The 23809-nt window shown below is 40.6% G+C and overlaps 1 protein-coding gene across 3 annotated transcripts in view; it reads right to left on the reverse strand.

Moving 5' to 3' along the window:
• Positions 1 to 23533, reverse strand: part of SPECC1L (sperm antigen with calponin homology and coiled-coil domains 1 like) — a 74084-nt gene extending 50551 nt beyond the window's left edge. The window contains exons 1-3 of one of the 3 annotated variants that reach the window (XM_030025148.1): positions 23356 to 23533; positions 7793 to 7982; positions 842 to 1001 (exon numbers count right to left, since the gene is read on the reverse strand). In XM_030025148.1, the coding sequence (XP_029881008.1) occupies positions 842 to 1001; positions 7793 to 7945 (313 nt within the window). In that variant the 5' untranslated portion in view covers positions 7946 to 7982; positions 23356 to 23533. Of the gene's footprint in view, positions 1 to 841; positions 1002 to 1590; positions 1630 to 7792; positions 7983 to 23355 lie in introns of those variants that run through there. The other 2 variants (XM_030025146.1, XM_030025147.1) reach the window with 2 other exon arrangements.
• Between the last annotated feature and the right edge of the window lie 276 nt (positions 23534 to 23809).

The following is a 23809-nucleotide window of genomic DNA, read 5'->3' on the forward strand; positions in this document are numbered from 1 at the left end:
CATTTATACATCCTTAATCATGAATCAGTGCAGTTATATTTTAATTGATACATGCTCTGCCAATTGCTATGCTTTACCAGTATTTTGAAAATGAGTTAGACCTTAAAGTTTAACATTTGCAAGTTTCTTTTTTTTCTGTCTTCAACAGGTTCTGACAGATTGTACAAAAACTGCAGCATTGCTATTCCTACATGTTCAAATTTGTCTCTCTTTTCAGTAGATTTGAATGCAAGCTTTTAAGTGATGAATTACATATTATGATTCCGCAAAATGAAAGCTAAGGGGTTTTGTATTTTCATCTCATTTCATAGACGAGGATAGATTATTACTACTTTATTTCCAGATGCTTTACAGCTTTGCAAGCATTACTGAATCCAAAACATAGCAATGGAAAGCAAGACATGTTTCCATCCATATTGATAACACACTAAATTTCACTGTTCTGAACAGTTTCTGAAAGCTCTCTTACTTTATTTCTACAAAGCAATACAGAATGTCCAAAATGTTGACTGCAACAAGTGATCACATCTTAAAGATTTAGTGCTTGTGGCATGGATTTTTTTAGACAAATTAAGTTATTTTAGACAAATCCGTGATTCTCTAGATTAATTATATCATCTAGTTTTATATAGTAGCTGCATAATCAGTACTGAAAAAATTAAAAGGAACACCCTCCAAAAAGGCAAGTACATTACCAAAAAACAGGAAAAGAGCACACGAGGTGTTTTATTTGACCGTGGCCTTACTGACCACTTCATTAGGCAGCCTGGATCCTCAATACATAACAGGAAAATAAAAAGCCACCCAACTACCATCTTTAAGGATCAATATATCCATTTACCTGCAATGGTTTTGGGTTTATTTTCGAGACTGTTCATGGTCGTCCCTGAAGCTGAAGATGCTGTTGATACACAAGTGCTCTTCTTTGCCTTGACACCATTGGTCATTGCCACTCCACCGCCACCAGCCATCCCCGCTAAGAGGTCATCATTACTCTTAGTCTCAAAGAAAGGGAAGAAGCAGCTTTAAGACAGCTGGCTGAGAAGTCTGCATAGCCAACATTTCTCCTGTTAAAGATTCCGTCAGTTTAAAAAGTACATATTTAACTAGTCATGTGTCTATGCAAGAGTGTTGAAAACTATATATGCACTGCACTTTGCAGAGTTGGTAAGTTGAAATTGAACTTCAACTTCTTACATAGGATTGACCATAGAAACTGAGTCTTCTCTCTCCCAGACAAAATGATTAATGTTTCAATACCAAGGAGGAAAAAAAGAAAATTAAGGAAAGCACAGTAACACAACACAGTGTAACACTTCTCAATTTTGACTGAAAGTTTGCTTAAGCATAAAAATGAAGACAATTCTTAGATAATTAAACCACCAAATACTGGGAGGTTAGTATAATGTCCTTCAATAGAATATGATCAAGTGTTTTCTCGTGGACAAGTTCACAGCAAAAACATCAAACCAAACAACAACAAAAAACAATCCAACATTAACAGAATAGCCTTTCTAGCTCAAAATACTAAACTACAAATCACTAGAGACTAGGACAGTATTCAGAGGCGGCGAAAAAAGCCACCCTCACCATATATCCTTGCCTTGTTTTCATGCTCTTTACTAGGCACTCTCAGAGATGGGGTATTTGTCTGATGGACTTTTTGTCTGACCTCGTATGATCGTTCCTGAAACTACTGTTAGCCACAAAAGCTGCCTGGAATGTGACAAGGCAGTAAGCACAGGAGTCTCAAGAACCAGATTCCCAAATAGAGAAACCATCTTTCAGAGTAAAGCAAACTCTAGAAATACTAAGTTCTTAAGTATTAATTGGCAGACTTTACAACTCTTTAAAATGCAATTTTTCAAATGGCAAAACAATCAAAATACGCTAAACAATTTTCCCATTATAAGGGCAAGAAAAATTAAAAGAAAACAGCTGTGTTAGCTGCATTCCTTGAGTAACTGTATTATTCAGCTGGATAACACATTTGAAGACTCAACCAGCATCCCAGCTAAAAGGCAGTGCTTGGGAATTAACCAGTTGCTTTACATCATGACTTTCAAATTCTGCAGGTTTATAACTTACAGCTTCCATACATATTCATGTTAAGAACTATACGCCAGACATTATGATTCTATACATGAAGAATGAAGGTACACTTGCTTAACTAAAAAAGAAGTTGCTTCTCATTCCATTCTATATAGTTTATTTTTGCAAGTGCAAATTTCAGAACAGTTAGGAACACTGATCACAATATTGTGGAAAGGGCATGGATGGGATCTGTGCTATTTACAAAGAACAGCAGCTGCAAAACAAAAGGGAGCTTGGGAAGAGAACATATTTGTTCTACATGCAGTTGTTAGAAATACAGATAATTTACAGATAGAAACAGGTATTTCTAATGGTAAAATCCTTTAGGACAAGAATGTGTTTATTGAATCATGTAGGAAATGGTACAGCCTTCTAAAAAACTTTATAAAAGGTTGGAAGAAAACACATTACTCTGAGGCTCTAGTTTGATGTGCATCTAAGCCGGCTTTTCTGCTGTGAAAAAGCCACTATTGTTCTATCCCACTATTCTCCATGTGCTTACACACTGTGCTGTGTAAACCAAAGCCTTTTCAAAGGGCTCCTTCCTCCCAGGAGACAGATCAGTTCCTTGATCTGCTATGTCACACAGCCGTGCAAAACTGCAGATGCAATGTAAGTACCAATGGGAAAATAAAAAAGTTGGAGGGCTACAAATTCAACAAAGCCCACACTACTCACGCGGGGAGAAGAGTTGAGCACAAACTACTCCTGTATGACAATCCTCCATTAACCTGTAATCTAACCAGGTTTCATATCTAATCTAAACCAATTTGGTGGGCATGGGGATAGAGGGGGAGGGAAACAACCTTGTGATGCAACTATCACCTAAACCAAGGTATTACAAAAAGGCATAGAACGGGGATTTTCTGTTTTGCTACTGAATCTTCCAATCGGCTGGCAAACATGATAGTTCAAACGGACTATTAGCTGTCAGCATTTTTACCCTATTGAAAGAGTGGAGAAATTAGATGTGTTGGGTTTGTGTGGCCAGGTTTTGCTAGCAGGGGGTGTTACAGGGGTGGCATCTGTAAGAAGCTGCTAGAAGCTTCCCCTGTGTCCGATGGAGCCAATGCCAGCCAGGTCCAAGATGGACCCGCTGCTGGCCAAGGCCAAGCCCATCAGTGACAGTGGTAGTGTCTCTGTGAGAACATATTTAAGAAGGGAAAAAACATTGTTGGGGAAACAAAACTGCAGCTGGAGAGAGGAGTTAAAACACGTGAGAGAAACAACCCTGCAGACACCCAGGTCAGTGCAGAAGGAGGGGGAGGAGATGCTCCAGGCGCCGGAGCAGAGATTCCCCTGCAGCCCGTGGGGAAGACCATGGTGAGGCAGGCTGTCCCCCGGCAGCCCAGGGAGGTCCACGGTGGAGCAGATCTCCACCTGCAGCCTGGGGAGGACCCCACGCTGGAGCAAGGGGATGTCCGAAGGAGGCTGTGACCCCGTGGGAAGCCCGCGCTGGAGCAGGCTCCTGGCAGGACCTGTGGCCCCGTGGAGAGAGGAGCCCACACTGGAGCAGGTTTTCTGGCAGGACTTGTGACCCCATGGGGGACCCACGCTGGAGCAGTCTGTGCCTGAAGGACTGCACCCTGTGGAAGGGTCCCACACTGGAGCAGTTCATGAAGAACTGCAGCCTGTGGGAAGGACCCATGCTGAAGAAGTTCATGGAGGACTGTCTCCCATGGGAGGGACCCCACGCTGGAGCAGGGGAAGAGTCTGAGGAGTCCTGCCCCTGAAAAGGATGAAGTGGCAGAGATAACGTGTAATGAACTGATGGTAACTCCCATTCCCCGTCCCCCTGCGGCGCTGCGGGGGCTAGGTAGAGAATCTGGGAGTGAAGCTGTGCCCGGGAAGAAGGGAGGGGTGGAGGGAAGGTGTTTTGAGATTTGGTTTTATTTCTCATTACCCCACTCTGGTTTGATTGGCAATAAATTACGTTAATTTTCCCCAAGTCGAGTCTGTTTTGCCCTTGACAGTAATTGGTTGAGTGATCTCTCCCTGTCGTTATCTTGACCTACGACCCTTTGTTATATTTTCTCTCCCCTGTCCCATTGAGGAGGGAGAGTCATAGAGCAGCTTTGGTGGGCACTTGGCGTCCAGCCAGGGTCAACCCACCACATTAGTTTAAACTTTTACACACTTATAGTACAAGTACATGTTATCAAGCCAAACGGGTCAAGATGTGACTCAGCTTGAAAATAAAAAAAAAAAAAAAAAAGCTAAGTAAAATACACACTTTCTGACATTAGTCATCTCCAGTCCTTGCTGAACAAAGGAATTTAAGACAGCCATTCTTCTTCTGACTTACCCATAAACTATTTCTAGTCTAGGTTGGAAGGCACTGCCTCCTCTGCAGCCAATTAGTAAACAGTTTCTCAAAACTGTAACACTATACTCTTGGCAAAGAAAACTATTTAGCAAAGCTTTGGAAAAGTTACAAACCAGCAGCTCTCTTTTCTTAATGCTCTACAATGGCAACCATTCTTGACTTTAAAAATCAAAGTATTTTTGTAGCGTATATTTTTAATGAAAGCAAAATCAATGTCATATGTTTATTAAACAGCTTTTTCCTCAAGGAAGAAGTTTCTCCCATTTACTGAGAACAGTGCAATCTTGCTTAGCATTAAACCCCCTACGTTAAAGTATGAAAAATTAGAAAATATCATAATTAGAAATGTTCATCCACACCTATTTTGATTTTCTATATAAAAAAACCACTTTATAATTATATAATTCATATTCTGTTTTCCCTCACAACTTTCTTTCAGTGCAATGAAACTTGAATGATCACCTCTACAATTCATTTCATCTTAGTTTCTCAACATATATATCCTACTTACTGCACCTCATTCAAATCCTTTTTTTTTATATATATCTAATTATTCCTACCTGGGATTTTCTTTGATGCTTGCTGTTGCTGCATTTGAGTACTTCAAACATTAAACTTCACAACAATCTGTAATTAAGTTACTACATTTTGAAAACAGAATACTGAAGCTGAGACACATGAATACTGAAAACACATTCTAATTTGTAATATTCAAATGTTGGTGTCAAAGTCCTGACTTTTCATGAACATTGGATTTTGCAATTCATTTATATGAAGTACAGCTGCCGTCTAATTACAGTTGTGTAAGCATGATCACAAGCTCATTAGCTATAGAAGTCAAAACCCAATGATCTTAAAAATAAGAACATACTGTTATTTGCAGAGTATTTTTTGACAGATCAAGAACTAGAAGTGGCTGGCAGTTAACCTTCTGCTGTAATAATGTGTGTGGGGTGGTGGTGGGGTGCTGAATATTTACAAAAGTCCTGGGCAAAGTGGGAGCCAAAAACCTACAAAGAAGTAACCGACAAAAAGGCATTCCGAAGCTGACGGGCAGCCTGACCTCTGGAACAGTGTTCAGCAGTACAGAAGGGTGGGTCTCACAGTTTCTTCCTGTGCTCATTGTCCACACACTTTGAAAACTCCACAAAAAAGGACAAATCTATGGAACAATGCATAGTGAAAGAAGCCCACCCAAAGCTGAACACTGGCCTATGGTTATATCATGAAGGAGATCGGAAAAAAACCAGACTATAATTACAAAGTAATTTTCAATTTTGCAACAGTATTACGGGCTGAATTAAGATTGGTATAGTACTGTAAGCGTGTATTTCTACTCCTTAACAGTGCCTTTCATTCAATATTCAACTCGAAGTTTTCTGTATCTATATGCATACTTACTTTGAGGACTGAATAAATTAGTAAGCTGTTGCAATTAAAGTTATTTAATGCTGGCTTTTTTTTTTGGTCAAGGAATATTAAATGAAATTCATAATACACACACTAATTCATCAAGTCTTAGAGAAGATCCTACAACCACTATGAGGAAAACAATGTGCCAAATGCTTCATCAACAAGATCAAATATAAAAATTTTATATATATTTTATAATACATATATTTATATGTATTATGTATTCTATAATATATATTTTATATATTATATATTTTATAATATATATTTATATAATTTTACATATTTATTTTAATTTTTAAAATAATTCAACTTGTTATTGGTACTTCTTTCAAGCCAGTAATTTTAAATGTGATTTGCCAGTATCGGTAGGTCAAAAAAAGACAAACAACTAACTTTGTTGTATAAGTATGCAACACTCAACAAAAATAAGAGTCATCAATATTATTAAGTCATAGAGCTGGCACAACAGCAGCTTAACAAGTAAAAGACATCCAACTGTATGAGTAAGCCTGGCTGTAACATAAAGCTGAGATAAGTTTTAGCAATTAAGAGAAAAATTTTCATTGTGCCTTAAACTCACAATTGTCATAATTCTAATCCTACACCCAAACATAGCCAGAAGTATTACTAATATAAATAAAATTGTGAAAGCATACTGGGTCAAATTACTTCAGTGTTAGATCATCCTCCTCCTTTATCTCACTGAGAGGTATGACATAAGAAACTTGATAAGTAAACTACAAAGGACTTTTGTTTCCATATGCTTTGAAAGGTTTCTAGAAATACAAAATAAGTAGTGTCAACAACCATCAAAAGATTATTAAAAGTTAAGAAAACTGCAAGATACATTGGGTGGCAGAGGAAAGGGGGGGCACTGGAAGAAAAGTCTAGCTGAAACTTAGCTTGCAAGTTCATCAGCAAAAGTATTAACCACTTCCATAAAGGAAAAGCAAGAAGAAAAGAGAGAAAGGGAACGCACCTTTTGACTTCAGTAAGCCTGTATGGCTATTACAGAGAGACCTCAATCCTCACCGCTTCTTTAATTTTAGGTCTTTACTTGCCAGTTATTTAAATAGCCTATCTGGCTTCCTACAGGTGACAGTGGTTCAGGCCCCAGTTGCAGACACCAGTCCTTTTCCTTGTTCTGTTCATTTGCTGCAGGGCAGCAGCAGCAGTGCCACAGCTCTGCATACTGGGCTGCAGAAAGGCAAAAGGAGGTGGGTCCAGCCATGTTTCCTTGGCAGGAGGGAGAGGCAGACCAGGCAGGCTCATACCATCCATCCAACCCAGATGTGTTCACTCCCAGGTGAAAACTCCACACCAGCACACCTCAGTATATCTTATTTTTCTTGGTTGTTGAAAACCATATGCTCCTAAATCTACTGCCCTGTTTTGCTAATATAAGAGAAAACCTCTACCTTTGAACTTGTTCTAGGAGCAAGAATCAACTTGTGAAAGTTCAGCTCAAGCAGTACTTCACACCAAGCAAAGGCCAAAAGAGCTAGAAGAATACAGCTGCACTGACCTGACACAGATCACTGATATCAAAAAGTTTCTCATGTTAGATACCTCATTAGTTCTTTTTTCAGAATTAGTAAATAACTTTTATCGAACCCCATTAGTCACTGACACACCATTCTGAGCATAACACATGACACTACTAATAACATTCATCAGAATGCAACTTCCACTCTGCTCCTTTTGCAGAACAGCCAAGTTGTGCAAAGTATATTGCTTTCCATCACATCACACATTGCAATATGACAAATATAGCAAGAATGCCACATAAGGTCCTATTACCCTGCCCAGTGCTGTGTAACTATCCAAATTCCCTTCAGTTACCCATATAATAAACCTCCAGTCTAAGCTGCATTAAAGACATGCCTTAAAATTCTACTCTTTTTAAAGCTTTACTGTAAAAAGTATAAATAATCAGAATGTTCTATCGGTTATTACCTTCAAAAGAGATGCTGATGTCCCGGTTTTGGAGAGTTTTGTTACTGCAGACACTGAGGAGCCGTTTTCTGGTTTGGCTTTTTCAGTTGCTTGAGTTTTATTTACTCCAGGCACTTTGGGCACTGAGCCAACACTCCTGCTTGCTTTCTTCATTCTGGGCTGTCTGTTTATGATGCATTTACAAACAAATCTACAAGCAGAAAGAAAGAAATTTTAAATCTAAAATACAAATGAAAAGCAATGCCTTTTTTATAATGCTCTCTTTAAGACCTGAAGTCCACAACAGCAGTAAAGACCACAAATTAGAGCCAAACAGAATGCATGTGACTGACCAATGGTTTCTGCTCTTTTTAAAAAGGAATTTTTACCAAGAACTAAGCACTTCCTACAGCTCCACTCCAAATTATAATTTTTTTTTTCAGTTCTCTTTCCACAAATGGCACTGAACCGAGGATATTTTATAAGTGACCCATGTTGCCGAGTTCACTCGTTAGCTAGCAAAGGAAGGGCTTATTAGAGCAGCAGTGTTCTTTATTTCTGACTGTGGGAAGGAAAATACCATGGGAGTATTCAGGCAACAGCCTGACTACCACCAACACTGGATCTGAGAAAAGATTACGACCAGCTTGGTAACTAAAGTACTGAGAGAGTAACAGCAGTTGTGAAAAAAAAAACAAAACAAACAAAAAAACCCAAAAAAACCCAAAAAACCCCAAACGTTTTTCATAAAAATGAAAAGAAGTTGAAAAATTCAGATTCCCTGAAAACATTTATTATTAAAAATCACATTAACAAACACATGGGATTTTACAAAATTTAATACTAGTCATATGATTATGAGGATTACCTCTGAGAAGAAACCAGAAGTAACCCACCATGTTCCACGGCCTGCAGTGAGGACACTTCAGCATCTTTAGCTTGCCTTCAAGTTTTTTCAAACAGCAGACAACTAGCAATACTGTCATTCCAACCATCAGCAAATAAACAAAACCCCAGAAAACAAAGCTGACTACTCAAACCAGGAGCAGCTGCAGCAGACCCGAACACTGCAGTTATCACAAGAAGTGCTAATTCTGGAAGGCAACCTAAGAAAGGGTACACTAGCCAACAGCCATAATTTGAAGCATGGACTACCAGAAAGACTAGACACATTGGGATTGTCTTCCCTCTTGCAAGAGCGAGATAGCTGGCAGCTGTTTTCTTCATGTCCCCTGAGTCAGAAGACATAGGATGGAAGATTAAGAGGAGGAAACTTCCAGTCCCCTTTCAGTCTTACAGATTCCGAGTGGAAGTAAGTGATTGGGTTTATCTGAGCCCAATATCCTGCAGCTGATTAGAAACATGCAACACATCTAGTTGTCTCCATCTCTTAAAAAGTGAAGCATTTCAAAGGCACAAAAAGCGGACTGATGATTGAGTGCATGAGATGTGCGACATAAAAACACAGCGATCAGGAGTACTAATTCATTTCAGCTAACAAAATTAACACCATATGCTTACACACAGTCCTTCCTCATCACCACCTCTGCTGCACACAAGTATATTTCAAGTCTGACTTTTATCAAAGTCAGTAAAACTCCAGGAGTTTTGCCTCCTCAGACCCCTATGTGCTGTTAGCAGAAGCAAGAGGAAGTTTCATTTTAAGACACTGAAAGTATTTGTTTATAGCTTCCAGATTCCCTTTAGCTCTCAAAGCTGGCATGAACAGACACAGAAAACTTTGTTTGCTGTTGCAGTTTCATCATCAGAATGTCAAAAATGCACCGGTCCTGCCATACGGCTACTAGTAATCACAACGCCTTCACAGAAGATTAAATAACTGAGAGATAATTTGAGACACTCCTAAGAAAACCAAAACCCAAACCAGAAAAACCCCATGAAAATAATATGTTTGCTATACACACATAATTTTAAGTGGTACAACTGCCTACCAGATTCCAGAAGCAGATGCTAATGTTTACAGGTAGGCCCAAGTTGCCACACTTACAATTCTTGCCTTTTTCATGTTCATGAGTTGAACATTTACTTGTGCTTTTGATTTTATTCAGTTGAAAACTAAAACTGAAAAGACCAAAGAGGATAGAGTTGTTTAGTAAAAGTGGCATCATTACTATTGAATGACATTTTTGATGTTCTACAGGCTACATAAAAAAGTTGTCCACATAATGCTTGAGAAATAATCAAACAAACTTCAGTGCACAGCTTGTTGTAAAGCTGACTACATTTAAAAAATTATCTCAAAGAAAAAAAATATAGTCTTGCAACAAACCCAGTAAATCAGAACCATGGCTTTTTGATAGCTCATAGAGCTAGTAAACCAGTGCTATAATGAAGGTTAGAGTATGGGCAACAATATGACTATCGTACATTTGGGCAGAGCTTGACAACCCTGTCCAGCAATCTAGGTAAAGCAGTAGCTCCAGCTGGCCTGCACATACCCAGCAGTGGCCATTTGCAATACACATTTATCAAGCCTACAGAGCACATTCATCAAGTCTGACACATCTTACAACACGCCAGATACACATCGCACACATCATCTTTGCGTGCACAGTAAAAGATCAATACATTTGGGATCCACTTATTGTAGCAAGTAATGTAGTAACATAAACCACTCGATGTATAATCTCAAAAACAAATACAGACTAACATTAGCTTTTACAGTACAAACCATTTATACTCTTACGAATATATGAGAGAGGTCATCGGTAACAAAAGACTGTATGAAGTCAAATGTTTCTCATCCATAATGGCTTTGTAAAAAATGCATGTTTCAGAAGCGTTCCTGAAAACATGCAACAGTATTTGCTTCAAGAACAGCAACAGCATAGCAAAGCGATGTAAATAAGTGAACCTAAACAAAGTAACCAAGTATAATCCTCATGTTTCATCACAGCATTACTTTAAAATATCCATAAATTTAACATTGAAAAACATTATTTGTGATTTACTGAAACTTAAAGGCAAAACCACCTTTCCAGAAACTTCAAAGATACTTAGAGGACAGGGAGGGTTAGGTACCGCTGTTCCTGTTTTTCTTCCAGAGAAACTAAGCTCTAGTAGTTACTTTCTTACTGAAAGAAGATTGTGTAATTATAGTTTAAAAACTGAGAAAAGACACAAATGAGTCCAACTTAACTTAAACTAAAGACAAGACATTAATTAGCATTACAGGTTCTAAAAGCGGCCGCTCACTCAGGCTCCTAAAGTGAATTTATGACCTCTCTGTGCCAATTTCTCCCCTCCTGCCTTCTCCAGGAAGGAAGAAGAGGATGGAGTTTCAGCACTGAACACAGAAGACATCAATATTGTTGAATTGTAAGTGGAAAAAGCCCTACTTCACCCAGTTTCTCAAAAGGCAGATACTGCAGATAAAGACTACCTTTATGCTTCTAAAGAACAACACATTCCTTAGGAAGACATAGTATTGGGAACCAGCAGTAAATTTGTCTCTGCCCAACACTAAATTTTAAAATAAGAAATAAAATGCTCACTAGCCAAATGAAGCGTTCTGAAAATTAAGACAGAACACTAGTGATTCAAATGAGAGCTAAACTATTATTTCACTATTGTTTTAAAAAGCAAATACCGCATATAAAACCGTACTTCATATTTTGCCCTAGGGAGAAAGACAGAATTACTGAAGACCTCCTTTCGCTTTACACACACCTCCTCCTACCTCAAACAAAAAAGGAAAAAAAAAAAAAAAAAAAAAAAAAAGAGTAAAGTAGAAGCTTAACACTAAAAAGTTGCAGTGGAATTAAGAGTTGTAACTCCACCAGACAGTCAAGAGAGACTTCTGAAGGTCTCTCATATCACACCACTAAACATCTATCAACAGACACAAGATGTTACTGGAAAACATTTGATTAATACTAGCACTACAGTATCAATTATAAAATTAATCAGGATGGAAAAAAGCCAAAACAAGCCCAAAACATCAGATAGAAAGACTGCATTCCTAAAGTAAAATGTAACTATTCGCTCTAACCTGTACCCTTTCCCAGACTCTCTTTCCACAGCACACATAGTACAGGAAACAAAAGGGAATCTTGTTCAGGAGCGTGCTCTCCTTGCTCTGGTGGAGGCATGTGAAACCAGTCCTGCATTTTATACCAACTGCAAATACAACTCCATAAATAATAATTTAAAAGTGTTTTGCCCAATAGCATGGCTCTGCTCTTTACTGTAAACTGATATGATACATCCACCCAGCCAACATGAAATGCTTTCAGGGTTACTCTTATGTCCTCTTTAGAAACCTGAAAACTGAAGGGGGGTGGGGTATGATTTCTTACTGTGATTATTTTAATCTCATCCCTTATTTAATATGCTTATTTATGCTAATATTGCTGTCACAAAAGTATGGCTCAATTACAAGAGTACAAAAAAATAGTTTCCTCTGCCTGTAAGGTGAGAGAGGGATAAGCAGCAAAAAAGGTATTAGTCTTTTGCCTGTGGTTGAAAATACAAAGTTATCAAGAGGTATTAAGTAGTTTTATCTTTTAAAAAATTGTGAATTATTAAAATGATAAATAATTTTAGAACTACCTTTTAAGAGTTCCAGAAAAATAGAAACAACTAATCCCTCAGATTTGAGAATACTGAGCATTTTTGAAACATCAAATACCCAAAATACAGAGGAAAATAGAAATATTCACATCTACAAGCAATGGAGTCAGTACACTTTCACTCTCTATTTGTACAAGTTCTTTGGTTTTGATATATTTAGGCTGACAACTTTTGCCCAAATAATTAGGGAATGACATTTTTAGGTCACTTACACAGTCCCAAACGGCAGAACTGGGAAGAAAAGATTATGAAATACAGCCTCTTCAACACCCTGTAAAACACAGATTCAGAACTTCCCCAAGTCTCTGCAGGCAAGACAGCATAGTTACCAACAAACTGACATCTGGGATATGAAATAAGCTACATACTAAGAGACAGAGTTCTCTACATTTATAATGTCCACAGCTCAAACTTTCAACCTGCAAGCTGCACAAGCACTCTAAAATGATGTCTCTTGCTCAGTAATTCAAAAAACATAATCCATTAACCACTGGATTCCAGAAGTCCAGAGCAAGCAGTGCATTTGTTTTATTCCTTAAGATCAAGACATCAGTTTTAATGACTTGAAAGTTTGCTGATGTTAGAGGGTTATTTAAGATACCAATGATAACAGGAAACTGCATGGAATCACAGAAGACCCTTATGAGATCAATTGGGCAATAAAATCAGCAAATAAAGTTAAATGTAGGTAAACACAAAGCAATCTATCTCTTGGGGAAAAGCAACTTCAGCTTCATATATAAATGTGCTCTCAACTCATCAATATTGCTCAGCAAGACTTCAGTGTTTTGATTCACAGCTTCATTAAACTATCCGTACAGTATTTGAAATAAGGCAAAAGCAAAACAATTCCAGGAATTATTAAAGAAAAGAATAGAGAACAAACCATAAAACACAAATATCGCACTCAACAAATCAATTTTTTGCCCATCTACCCACACTTTAATTGGTATGTGCAGTTCTGGTCTCTCAATCTCAAAAAAAGGATTTCTTATAGACCTGAAAAGGGTTCAGCAAAGGGCAAAAATAAGATCAAAGGTATATAATAGCTCCCATGAGACATCTCACAGGGAATATGACAAAAGCCTATCAAATATTGAATGGCATCAAGAAGGCAGACCGGGACTGGGTGTTAATCATCTCTTCCAGTACTAAAACTAGGGACCAGCAAATGAAGTTAGAGCCAGGTTCAAAGTAAGAAAAATGAGCCATATTTTTAATGCAGATTGAAAGAATGCTGTGGCTGCACGAAGCGCAAGTGGAAGGGGAAACTGGACATGGACAAGGTAGAGAAATTCCCTAATGGATGCTAAATAGCTGAGCACAAAGGGCTCAGAAACCCCTCTGAGCCAAAAGTAATTGCAGGGTGGGAAAGCAGTCAGGGTAGGAGGGAAGACTTCAGTTTTGTTTTTTTTTTCCTGAGGCATCTGCTCACAGCCATGGCTGGACCCAGAGCACCAGGTGGGATGGATCCCTGCTCCAGTCAGGGCGGTGTCTGCTACGTTCTTATGCCGTGAGGAAAATATACAGATGTCAATGATTTATGGGTGCTGCAATTTTGGAACAACTGCTGCAGGTAGTTATTTAGAGAGGAAAGACTTTCCTATTACTTTCTATCTAAAAAATTCAAAAGAGCCTTTATAGTTTTCCATTACAAGTTGTGGAATTACAAAAATAGGAATTCTACCTTTAAGTTACGTTATCCATCCAAGCCATACTTGCTATTACTACTTCTCTTTTAAACAGAAGGGAGGAAAGACCAGAGCTTTGGGCAAGAATTGGCTGTTATACACCTAAATTTCTCTGCTCCTTCTTTGGAGAAAACTTCAGAGCTGTAACTGCTGTGAGCAATGTGTAACCGTTGCAATACTTAACATTCCAGACAAGTGACAGGAACATTTACAGAAGAACTCCTAAACTTAGGAACTGTGCTCTAAAAGCCTTTTCATAACAAAATTAAATAATGTAGTCTTGTTTTCAAGCTCCTATTTTAAACAACCGCTATTTCAAAACACTGCCAAGGAAAGAAAAAGCAACTGTTCATCAACTAAATCCAACCGATTCTTCCTAGCGTGGGGAATCTGTTCCACAAGGAAGGGCAGCACTGTCCAAAACTCGGTCTCAGCACTAACTTCTACACTGACTGTACCTTCAGATGCTTTTTTTTTTTTTGAATTGCAGTTTTGGAAACCAGAACAAAAGACCAGGTAAATCTATACCTTATTGGTATCTATCCTAAAGCTGATTCAAAAATATTCTAAGTGGGCTAAGTACCCCATAACATGCCCATTATCTATGGCTGCTCACACTATAGATGAGAATACCACCCACATTACTATTATATAGGTGTTGTTTCATTGGTGTTGATCATACACGTAATGAAAAATATCCTTGTATCTGAAGGCAGTCTGTGTGTCTCTCACAGTGTAAGCTCAGATAAACCTCAGCCAGCAGAATATGATAAAGAAAACAGAAGAGGGAATATAACATGTCAAATAGTAGTACGATAAACATGGAGGGACACTAAAACCTGGTTTTAGCTACGTTGTCATTTTTCACTCCTTCTGGTAAATTTCACAGTTGCATCCAAATTTTAAGCCATGCACTAACAGATGATGTAATATATACCTATTTCCTGGATAGTAATTACACCTCTATGTCAGATTTTAAAGGCTTAAACAAACTTATCAGAAATATCAACCTTCTCTGTAAAACCCTTAGGTTAATATCCCAATAAAACAGAACCAACTCTTCTTTTGGCACTGTAGGTTTTCTGGGCAAAAAAAAAAAAATTAACACAATAAATTTCCCAGCCAAAGGACTGGCAAGCTTTAACTATAAAAGCAGCTAGTCTAAAAAGTGATATTTGGTCAGTTAACCACGTTAACTGAAAGTGTTGTTATCATTCATCATTCCAAGCATGTTTTAAAGTGTTACTACAAAAATCAATAACCCTCCAGTTACAAAGGTGTATTTAGTGTCATATAACCCTAAGTATATACTGTATTCCTTAACCAACAATCAGATTCCCCTGCACACATGCAAATTTTCCTTGCACGGCCAGGGAAGTACTTTCGAAACCCGCAATGTACAATTTTAAGACCAAGGAATTTGGCAGAAGAGCACAACAAAAGGTGCGCAACTAACACAACAGCTTCCTTCTGTTTCAAACTGACTAGCTCAGTAGACAAGGTTTCATTGCACTATACTCTAACACAGCTGTTCCCAAAAGTGCTGGCTAGAGTAGGTGACCAGTAGTGACCTTTTCCCTTTTGTCCATTGAAAATGTTGTCAGCTGAACTCTTGTATCAACAACTGCAGCAAAGGCCTCTGCCTGTTCGCAGGCAGAAGAAAGGCAGGCAGTAGCCTAGCTCCCATCAGAAAAAGGGGGACAGAGAAAGGACGTGCAAACTACTATTTCAGGAGCTAGAGCGGCGGCTCCCAGCACATGTATGTTACAGGTAAAACCTGTAAGATAGGTGAGTCACTTTGACCAAATCTCCTGTTCATCCAAAACACTCCATCAAATCTTCAGTTTGTGCAAAACCCAAAAACCCCAAATCCTGTTTCCAGCATGGTTACAATGACAAATCTGTTCTTACCAGCTGTTGACTAATGTATTTTCAACTTGAGGACTTTCTATTGCCTGGATTTCTGGAACTAAGAGGTGACTGGGTTCTCACTATGTCCACTTCACCACCGACCTGGTCTGGCAACATTCCTGAAGGCATTGCACCAAAAAAAAAGAGAGAACAGGAGAAGCATACAGAGATACACCCCCCAGGGACCTTCCCAGCCCCCAGGTGCTTACAGCTCTGGGATTCCCAGCCCCAGAAGAACCTTCCTGGTCTCAGCTGGATGAAGGGAATGGCCTGGATGGGAATGGTCTATCCACAAGCCAGCCTTGCTAAGGCTGGGGGAGAGAAGTGCCTGCTGGGGATTGCTTAAGCTAGTCATGAAAATAATTTAATTGTACCCTGCCACCAAAAGAGGCAGTCCCACCCTTCCTCAGTCCTCCCCCTTCTTTCAATTCTAGACATCATAGCTCATTTTTTGATGAGTTGGTTTTTTCAGTCAGATCAGGACTGATCTGACTCACCTTATAATTGCTAGATACTATGCAAAGGAAGCAGCGGGACTGGGAACCGGGAACAAGATGGAAGGCTCACCCTTTCAGAGACAGTATAGCCCCAAATTTGTTTTAATACAGTCTCAGGCTATTGGACACTCAGCAACACCCCTGATTTAAATGAACCTCTTATTGCTGCCCAACCACCACCACTTTCCAAGCCACATGGTAAGACAGATGAGACAAGAGATGAACTGTGTTATTTTTAAGCAATCAACACAAGACAAAACAGGGCACTGACAACGGCAGAGGGTCTGAAGATTGCCTGTCTATGGGTTTGAATTCTGTGCTCTGACCCACATCTTCCTTCACCTCTAAGACCTATCAGCACCACACTCATTACTTGGTTTAAAATCCTTCAGGTTTGGGAGAGAGACAGAAGACAGAACTGCATGCAAATCTTTCCTAAATACCCTGGTATCGCTAGGGGAGGACCATTTACCCACCCCAGTGTGAAAGCCCAAGGACATACATTTGAGTCACATAGAATAAAAGTCCTTGGGACAGGATGGAGGCTCCCATCTGCAGACACTGGGGTTTTTTTCCTCCCCCGGGAAAAAGGATAAGATACTGTTTCTCTTCCACATTTTTATTCCAAGCCTTCCGGAAAAGGGTGAATCACTAACCAGTTTATAGAGTCCCTGTTTCCCTAGACAGTTTGGTTGTTGGAGCAATGCAGGACTCTACATGGGACGGAGCCTGGGAAAGCACTTAAACCCCAGGACCAGTACAGCATCCCTAACTGATGTGACTGCTGATGTGCTGATACCACCATGGAATGCCAAGTGCCCAATGCTTTAGCACTTTCAACTGTGAAACACTATTACGGTATTTCTTTGAGAAGCTCCTATGCCTCCAGGTTTCGTGGCGAGCCTTTGATGTTTGGCTGAAGGCCTTGGAATAGTTTTCCCATTCCCTCCAGAAAAAATGTAGTCTTTCTACTAAAAAAGGCTATACTGAAGTCTTTATAGTTATTTTTTCCTTCAAATATCCTTTACTTACAACACTAATGTCTATAAGTTATAGACTTAATGGAATTTTCTTCTGTAGATAGATACTATTTATTTTTTACAGGTATAGATCAGAAACATTTTCAGAAAACTGTCAAGAAGTTCTTATAATGCATATTTCTATAATTTTATGTTTCTAATATAGCAAATTTACTTCCGAATGTGAAATACAAGTAGACTGAAATCTCATGTGCACACTTGGAACTATAATCTTTAAAATGTTTTTAATATTTTTCCTGAGTGAGCTTTCACAAAGAGAATTTATACCATTTACTATGAATTTGAAAGTGTTGGGTATCTTTCAGACAGACACGTAGAGTTAAAATGCAAAAAGAAATAGGTACAAAGCCTAGGATATCAGCACATAGAAGATCAAAAAGCATAATATAGAGCTTAGAAGCACATAGTATAAAAGCAGGTTTTGTTTCTTTATGACAACTGTTGCATAAATACAACAAATCAATTCCCGCCATTAATGACAAGCTTTTAGTGCTGAAAACACTGATAACTCTGTAAGTGGGAAACAAAAGGAAGTTAGGAGAGTCAACCAAGATACATGAAAAGATAGTGGTCCAAAGATATGGGACCAAGCCCCTGTATTTTGAGTCCACAGGACTGAAGGGCTGGCAGCACCACAGAATGGCACAAGCCCCTGGGACCTCCGGCAGCTTCACTCTCCTTTCCATTAATCTTAGTGTGTTACTTACAGTACTGATTTCATCTGGAAGACGACGACTACCAATGACCATAGCACTGAAGAAAGGGGGTAGGCCATCCTTGAAAATCCATAATGCTCACTTAATTAAGCAGATTTATATTGGTAAAAGATGTTATCTACCATGAAACAAGGACACTTTGCTATTAAATCAGGTTTCTGGGTTCTATTCCTACATCTGCCCATTTTCCTCTATGGCTTTGAGACAACCAGCTCCTTGTGACCGAGCTTGGTTGTAAATCACAGTAATATCTATCATAGCAAACTATCAAAACCTTTGGAAAATAGCAAGACAGCACCAATAAACTTTTTCAAAGTCATAGGGATGCCCGTACTTATAGGCTGAGGAAAGCCTTTCTTGTAGTTTTGTTTAAGGCTAGAAAGAAGAATAGCAGCAGTTGTGGAAGACAAGTTTATGTTAGAAAGTATTCATTTTAACATCTTAATTCTTGATGAAAAGTTCTCAGTATAGTCAAACCTGGTGATATTGCCACATTCAAGGATGCATCTCATATTTACAAATCATAAGTCAAGAATAATTTGATGACAACAACTTCCAGCAACCGTATCTATTTAAGAAGTTCATCATTTCCAGAAGAGACACATAATTGTCCATCTGATACAAGTAAGTGCAGATAAAAAGTTGCTTTGCATGATCCTGTCATTGCTAGGAAAAAAAGATCTTTTTTTTTTCACAGAAAAAAATAAAAGCAAAACTAGAACTTGAAGTGAACAAGTTAGTCAGGTTTGTGGTAGGAATTGTGTCTATAAAGAACAGTTTTAATTATTTTTTTTCTTTTCCTCCAGAAAAGCCCATATTCCTTCAGGGACTTGAAGGAAATATTTGCCATTAACTATTTACAATGCTGGTTACTTCTTAGGGAAAAGCAAACTGAAACAGACAAGACCGTTGTTTGCAAAGAAAGAAATATTTTTCACTGCACAACAGATGCTACTTTAAATGCATACCCATTATCAAATCTCAGTGTCATTTAGCTTGCTAAGTAAAAGAAACTTTAAGCTCAGTACAACTTGGCAACTCAGTAAAAAAAAAAAACAAAAACTTATGGGTAAATAGAGAAAATCAAGCTCTAATAGATCATTTTTATAAATTTGTCCATGTCAGTTAAGACTTGTCAATATGAAGACTGCCAACGTTTTAGCAATGAACAGTGAAATACGTTGAAGGAGCCTCTCCAGCACCAACCCTCACACAGCAAGGAAATTCTGTAGCCAAAGTTTCAAGAAGGCCCCATCTGCCAAAACCACTGTGTGCTTTTAATTAAGAACGTATACAGAAATGTATTATGAAGAACACAGAAAGTTTCAAGGACTGTTAAGAATGCCAGCCTCTTGGTCAAGCTTTCCACACCCCACACCCCCCAAGTGTATATCCCATAGGAAATCATTATTCACTGGATCTACCTGTGCAGAACACGTATCCTACGTTGGCTAAATGACCAAAGTCAAAAAAATGTTTTTAGCATCAGAAAAATGCCAATACTTTCAGGCTGATGTCATCAAATACATCACTCGAGTACTTCAATACTACCTTTATTCTTTTTTAATACTGTTTAAATACTAGATGTTAGATGTTCAGTGCATATATACCAGTTAGTTACAGGCGATCATTAGCTTGGCTTCATTCTGGCACACAGTCCTGGAAAATAAAATTACCTGAGGATCATGCAAGACTTATCTTTCGTAAATGTCAAACCAAGGCCTGAAGTAAGTAAAAATGAGTTTTCTCTCTTGAAATTTTGCTTAAGTGGCTTTACAGCTCTTTAGTATGTAACAAATGGCTGGCTCTTAATTATGATATTGGGGGGGGGTGGTACTGAAACCTTGCAGACTGATCCCCTTTAAAAAGTCTCCTTTTACCTAACTTCACAATTTATTCTTGTATTACTCTTTTCTGCAATTCGGGAAGCTACTAGTTCTGTCACTTATTTGCAACAGTTTCAGTTCTTTGCAAAATTAAGGTATCCCGAGACATTTATTTACAAAGATGAAGATCAGAAATTGTGGTGCCTTTACAGTAAAGAAAAAGTCCTTTTTCCCAAAGAAAATCATGCATGCGTGTGTGAAAACTCTAATGATGAATTATTTGTATATTAAAAGATAGTATCCTATGATTACTTGCAGGCTGCATTAAACTGTTAAGTGATCCAAATGGTGGCTTCTCTGATCATTTCAGTTGGAATAAGCTCAAAAGAAACAAGTAATATGTTCCTTGTGACTAGTCACTTAAGGCTACGATTAAGTATATAACTCGGCTTCTAACACCCGTTTTTTCTCCCTTTTTCAGTATAAAGACTAAAAATAAGATCAAATGGGGTGATTTTTGAAGGCAGGAAGTACAAGCATAACATTTCTTATGCTTTTTTCCCACTGAGCAATAGAGATTCAGTCACATTAATAGCATTATACACTTCTAGAACGGGATCCTAGTTGGCAAGACAGGCTCCAACGTTGCAAGATCAAGGCAAGAAAAAAAAGAACTTCTGAAGTATGTTAGTGAAAGATTGCTTAAGGAGTTTCCATCGCATGCCTCCACCTTCTGAGAATATATTTTCCTTTTTCATACTAACAGAAAGCAAAAATGGCACAAACTTATTCCCCTTCACCACGTTACATGTACGTATATATTTATTCATACCTAAAATGTTAACTGTACATCACTTCATCTATTCTGTACAATGAAATCTTTACAGCATAAAAATAACTATTCCAACATGCACTTAGACAGAAACTTCTAAAACTCATTGCCTATACCTTAGACTAGTAACTAACGCAGGCCAGAGGTTGTTCTCCAGTCCAGACGCAAACCTGCACTGCTTGATTTGTGACTGTACAGCCAAAACCACTTTCCCCTTTCACCCATCCAGAAAGGGTGGCCATGTCCCACATCTGTTTGGAGAAGTCCTGGGATTTGCCACCTTTGAATGATGCCCAGGTATGGCTTAGGAAGTTGCTAGATGGCCATACCAGTGACCATGCTGACAATTTACTAGCATGAATGATCACATGCCAGACCTCAGCCTAGCACCCAAGTTTTCTTTTATTTGCTACAATGGACACACTCTCCATTAAGCGAAACCTTCGCTCAAGCCTCTCCTCAAGCCTGATGCAGAAGACGCCTTTGGTAGCAGGCCTGGAAGGCCACAGAGGGAAAGGGAAAACACCGCAGAGCTGGTAAGCTGCAAAACACAATAAAAAGTACAGTCCATGAGAACTGGAAATCCCTGCACAGATGTTTGCCCACTGCGATGTTCCACCGTCATCAAATTTTAATAAACCAATCCCTTACACTACTAAAGAGAGAACACAGATCCTTATCAATGATCACAACAAAGCTCATGTCAACAAACGGCTCTTCGACTTGAGCAGATAAAAGAACTGGGAAATGTGGACTGCAGTGTTTATCTAGATGGCACTGTATTTGACAGAAATGGTACAATAAATTTAAAAGTTTTAAATTAAAAACATTTGAGATGTTTTGTTCCCCACAATTACGTACTGTATTCAGTAGAGAAAGAAAAATAGACATGGGTCTTCAGACATACAAAAACATCTGAAAAATCAGATTTTCTTTTCTCTTATTTCACATAGTCTACCAGCCCAGAATCTGATTTTTCCATTAACTGAAAATTAAGTGGCAGTGTTAGCAAGAAACAAGAGACTGCTCCCATCTCAGTTTCTCAATTTTAATCTCAGACTGCTTACAATGACCTGCTTTTTTAATTTTTGTTAGCTACTACCTAACAACAATCAACTAGGCTGGAGGGGAGAGGAGAAACTGTACATCTGAGCTACTGCAGAACTATATTGTGATCCACAGAGTGTTAAAAGCAGCCACTGGCTTTAGTTTGCCTACATTTCAGCAGCCAAAGTCCATACCATTAATTACGCAGGAAGCAGCAACAGAAGGTTTATATTTGCTTTTGGGGTGAGTAGAGCTTGCACAGACTACGTCCTTCAGCAGAACCTACGGCTCTTCAGAACACTTTTCACCCAGTGGAACCATGTACTAGACAAATCTTTCTGCTACAGGAGAGCTATGTTTTGCAGATCCTAGCACAGACACACACTTCATGCAATCACAGACAGTGAGATGCAGATGCCATTGTGGAGAGAAGCGTGCAGTTTGCTGAGCATCAGCACTGCATTGTTTTTCCCTCTGAAGACACAGAGTATGGAAGACTCTTAGAACAGGCTGGTGACTCTCTGATTTTGACCCAGCTACAGGAACCTGCTTTCCTCCATCCCTGGCACTACCAGGTCACATAAGACTTGCAAGAAGGAATACCGTGAGGCACAGGAAGGCAGACAGCAGGCACAAAACTGGAACTTGCAGGATCCTTCAGCTACAAAAATGCAGAAAAACGGCCCTCCAGCCAAGCATGAGACCAGAATCCAGACAAAGGTCCTCCCCACCACAGCAAAACCTAGCTACAAAGGTGTTGAAGCGCAGGTACTCTACCTCTCTCCTCAGAAACCTCCCACACGCACCACCACCCCCCCCTCTCTACAGAAACAAGCCAGCAGCGTGAAACAAAACGATTTCACCGTGGGATACAAACCCGGGCAAACTTGAGCTTGCCCCGCTAGCCGGCAACGGCGAAGCCCTCCGTTACCTCACCGCCTCCCAGCCAGACGGCCGAGCCGGCCTCCCCCGGGGCGAAGCGCCGCGGAGGGACGGTCACAAAATGGGTGACAGGGACGACGCAGCGCGCATCGGCCAGCGAGGGGAGGGAGGGGGATGCCGCCGCCGGGCGGCCCCTGAGGCGGGAGCGGGGCGGCTGTCACCGCCGCGGCCGGCTGAGAGGGCGAGCGGCGCGGCGGGGAAGGCGGGTGGCGGGGGGGGGGGGGGTGACAGCGCGGCCGGCGGCCCCTCGGGGCAGAGGCGACGGCGGTGAGGGGAAGACCGAGCCCGGGGGCGGGCGGCGCGGGAAGGGGGCTCGTCGCGGCGGTGAGGCGCTGCGGCCGGCGGGAGCGAGGTGCGAGCGGCCGGAGATCGGGACATAGGCCCTGCCGGGGCCTGGCGCGGTGGCGGGCGACCCCCCCGGCGGGCGGGGGTCGGGGCTGGGCTAGGCTAGGCTAGGCTAGGCTAGGCTCGCCGGCGCTCGGCGCTTACCGGGCAGCCGCCTCCTTCCCGCTTCTTCGCGGCGCGGCCCGAGTCTCGGGGGGGACCGGGCCGGACCGGGCCGGGCCGGGCCGCGAGCGCCGCCGGCGGGAGGGGGAGGGGGCGCGGAGGGGCGCGCGGGGACGGCAGGGACCCCTCCGCCCGCCTCCGCCTCCGCCCCGCCCCTCGCGGGCGGTACCACGGCACTGCGCAGGCGTCAACCCCGGTGCAGGCCAACCCCGCGCCGAAGGGGCTGGGGAAGGGGTGGGGGGGGGAGTGCGGCCGCTGGCGGCGCATGCGCCGTGGCGCCCCCCCGCCTCTCGCGCGCTTCCTCCCGCAGGGGGCGTGGTCGGGTGAGGCGCCTCGCGCCGCAAAGCACCTGAGGGCGGGAGGGCAGCGGCGGTGCTCACCTGCGGGGGGGGGGGGGGGGGAGGCGGCAACGGTCAACGGTAACGGGCAACGGCAA

The sequence above is a fragment of the Aquila chrysaetos genome, chromosome 9 (genome assembly GCF_900496995.4).
Source record: "Aquila chrysaetos chrysaetos chromosome 9, bAquChr1.4, whole genome shotgun sequence".
Taxonomy (NCBI): Eukaryota; Metazoa; Chordata; class Aves; order Accipitriformes; family Accipitridae; genus Aquila; species Aquila chrysaetos.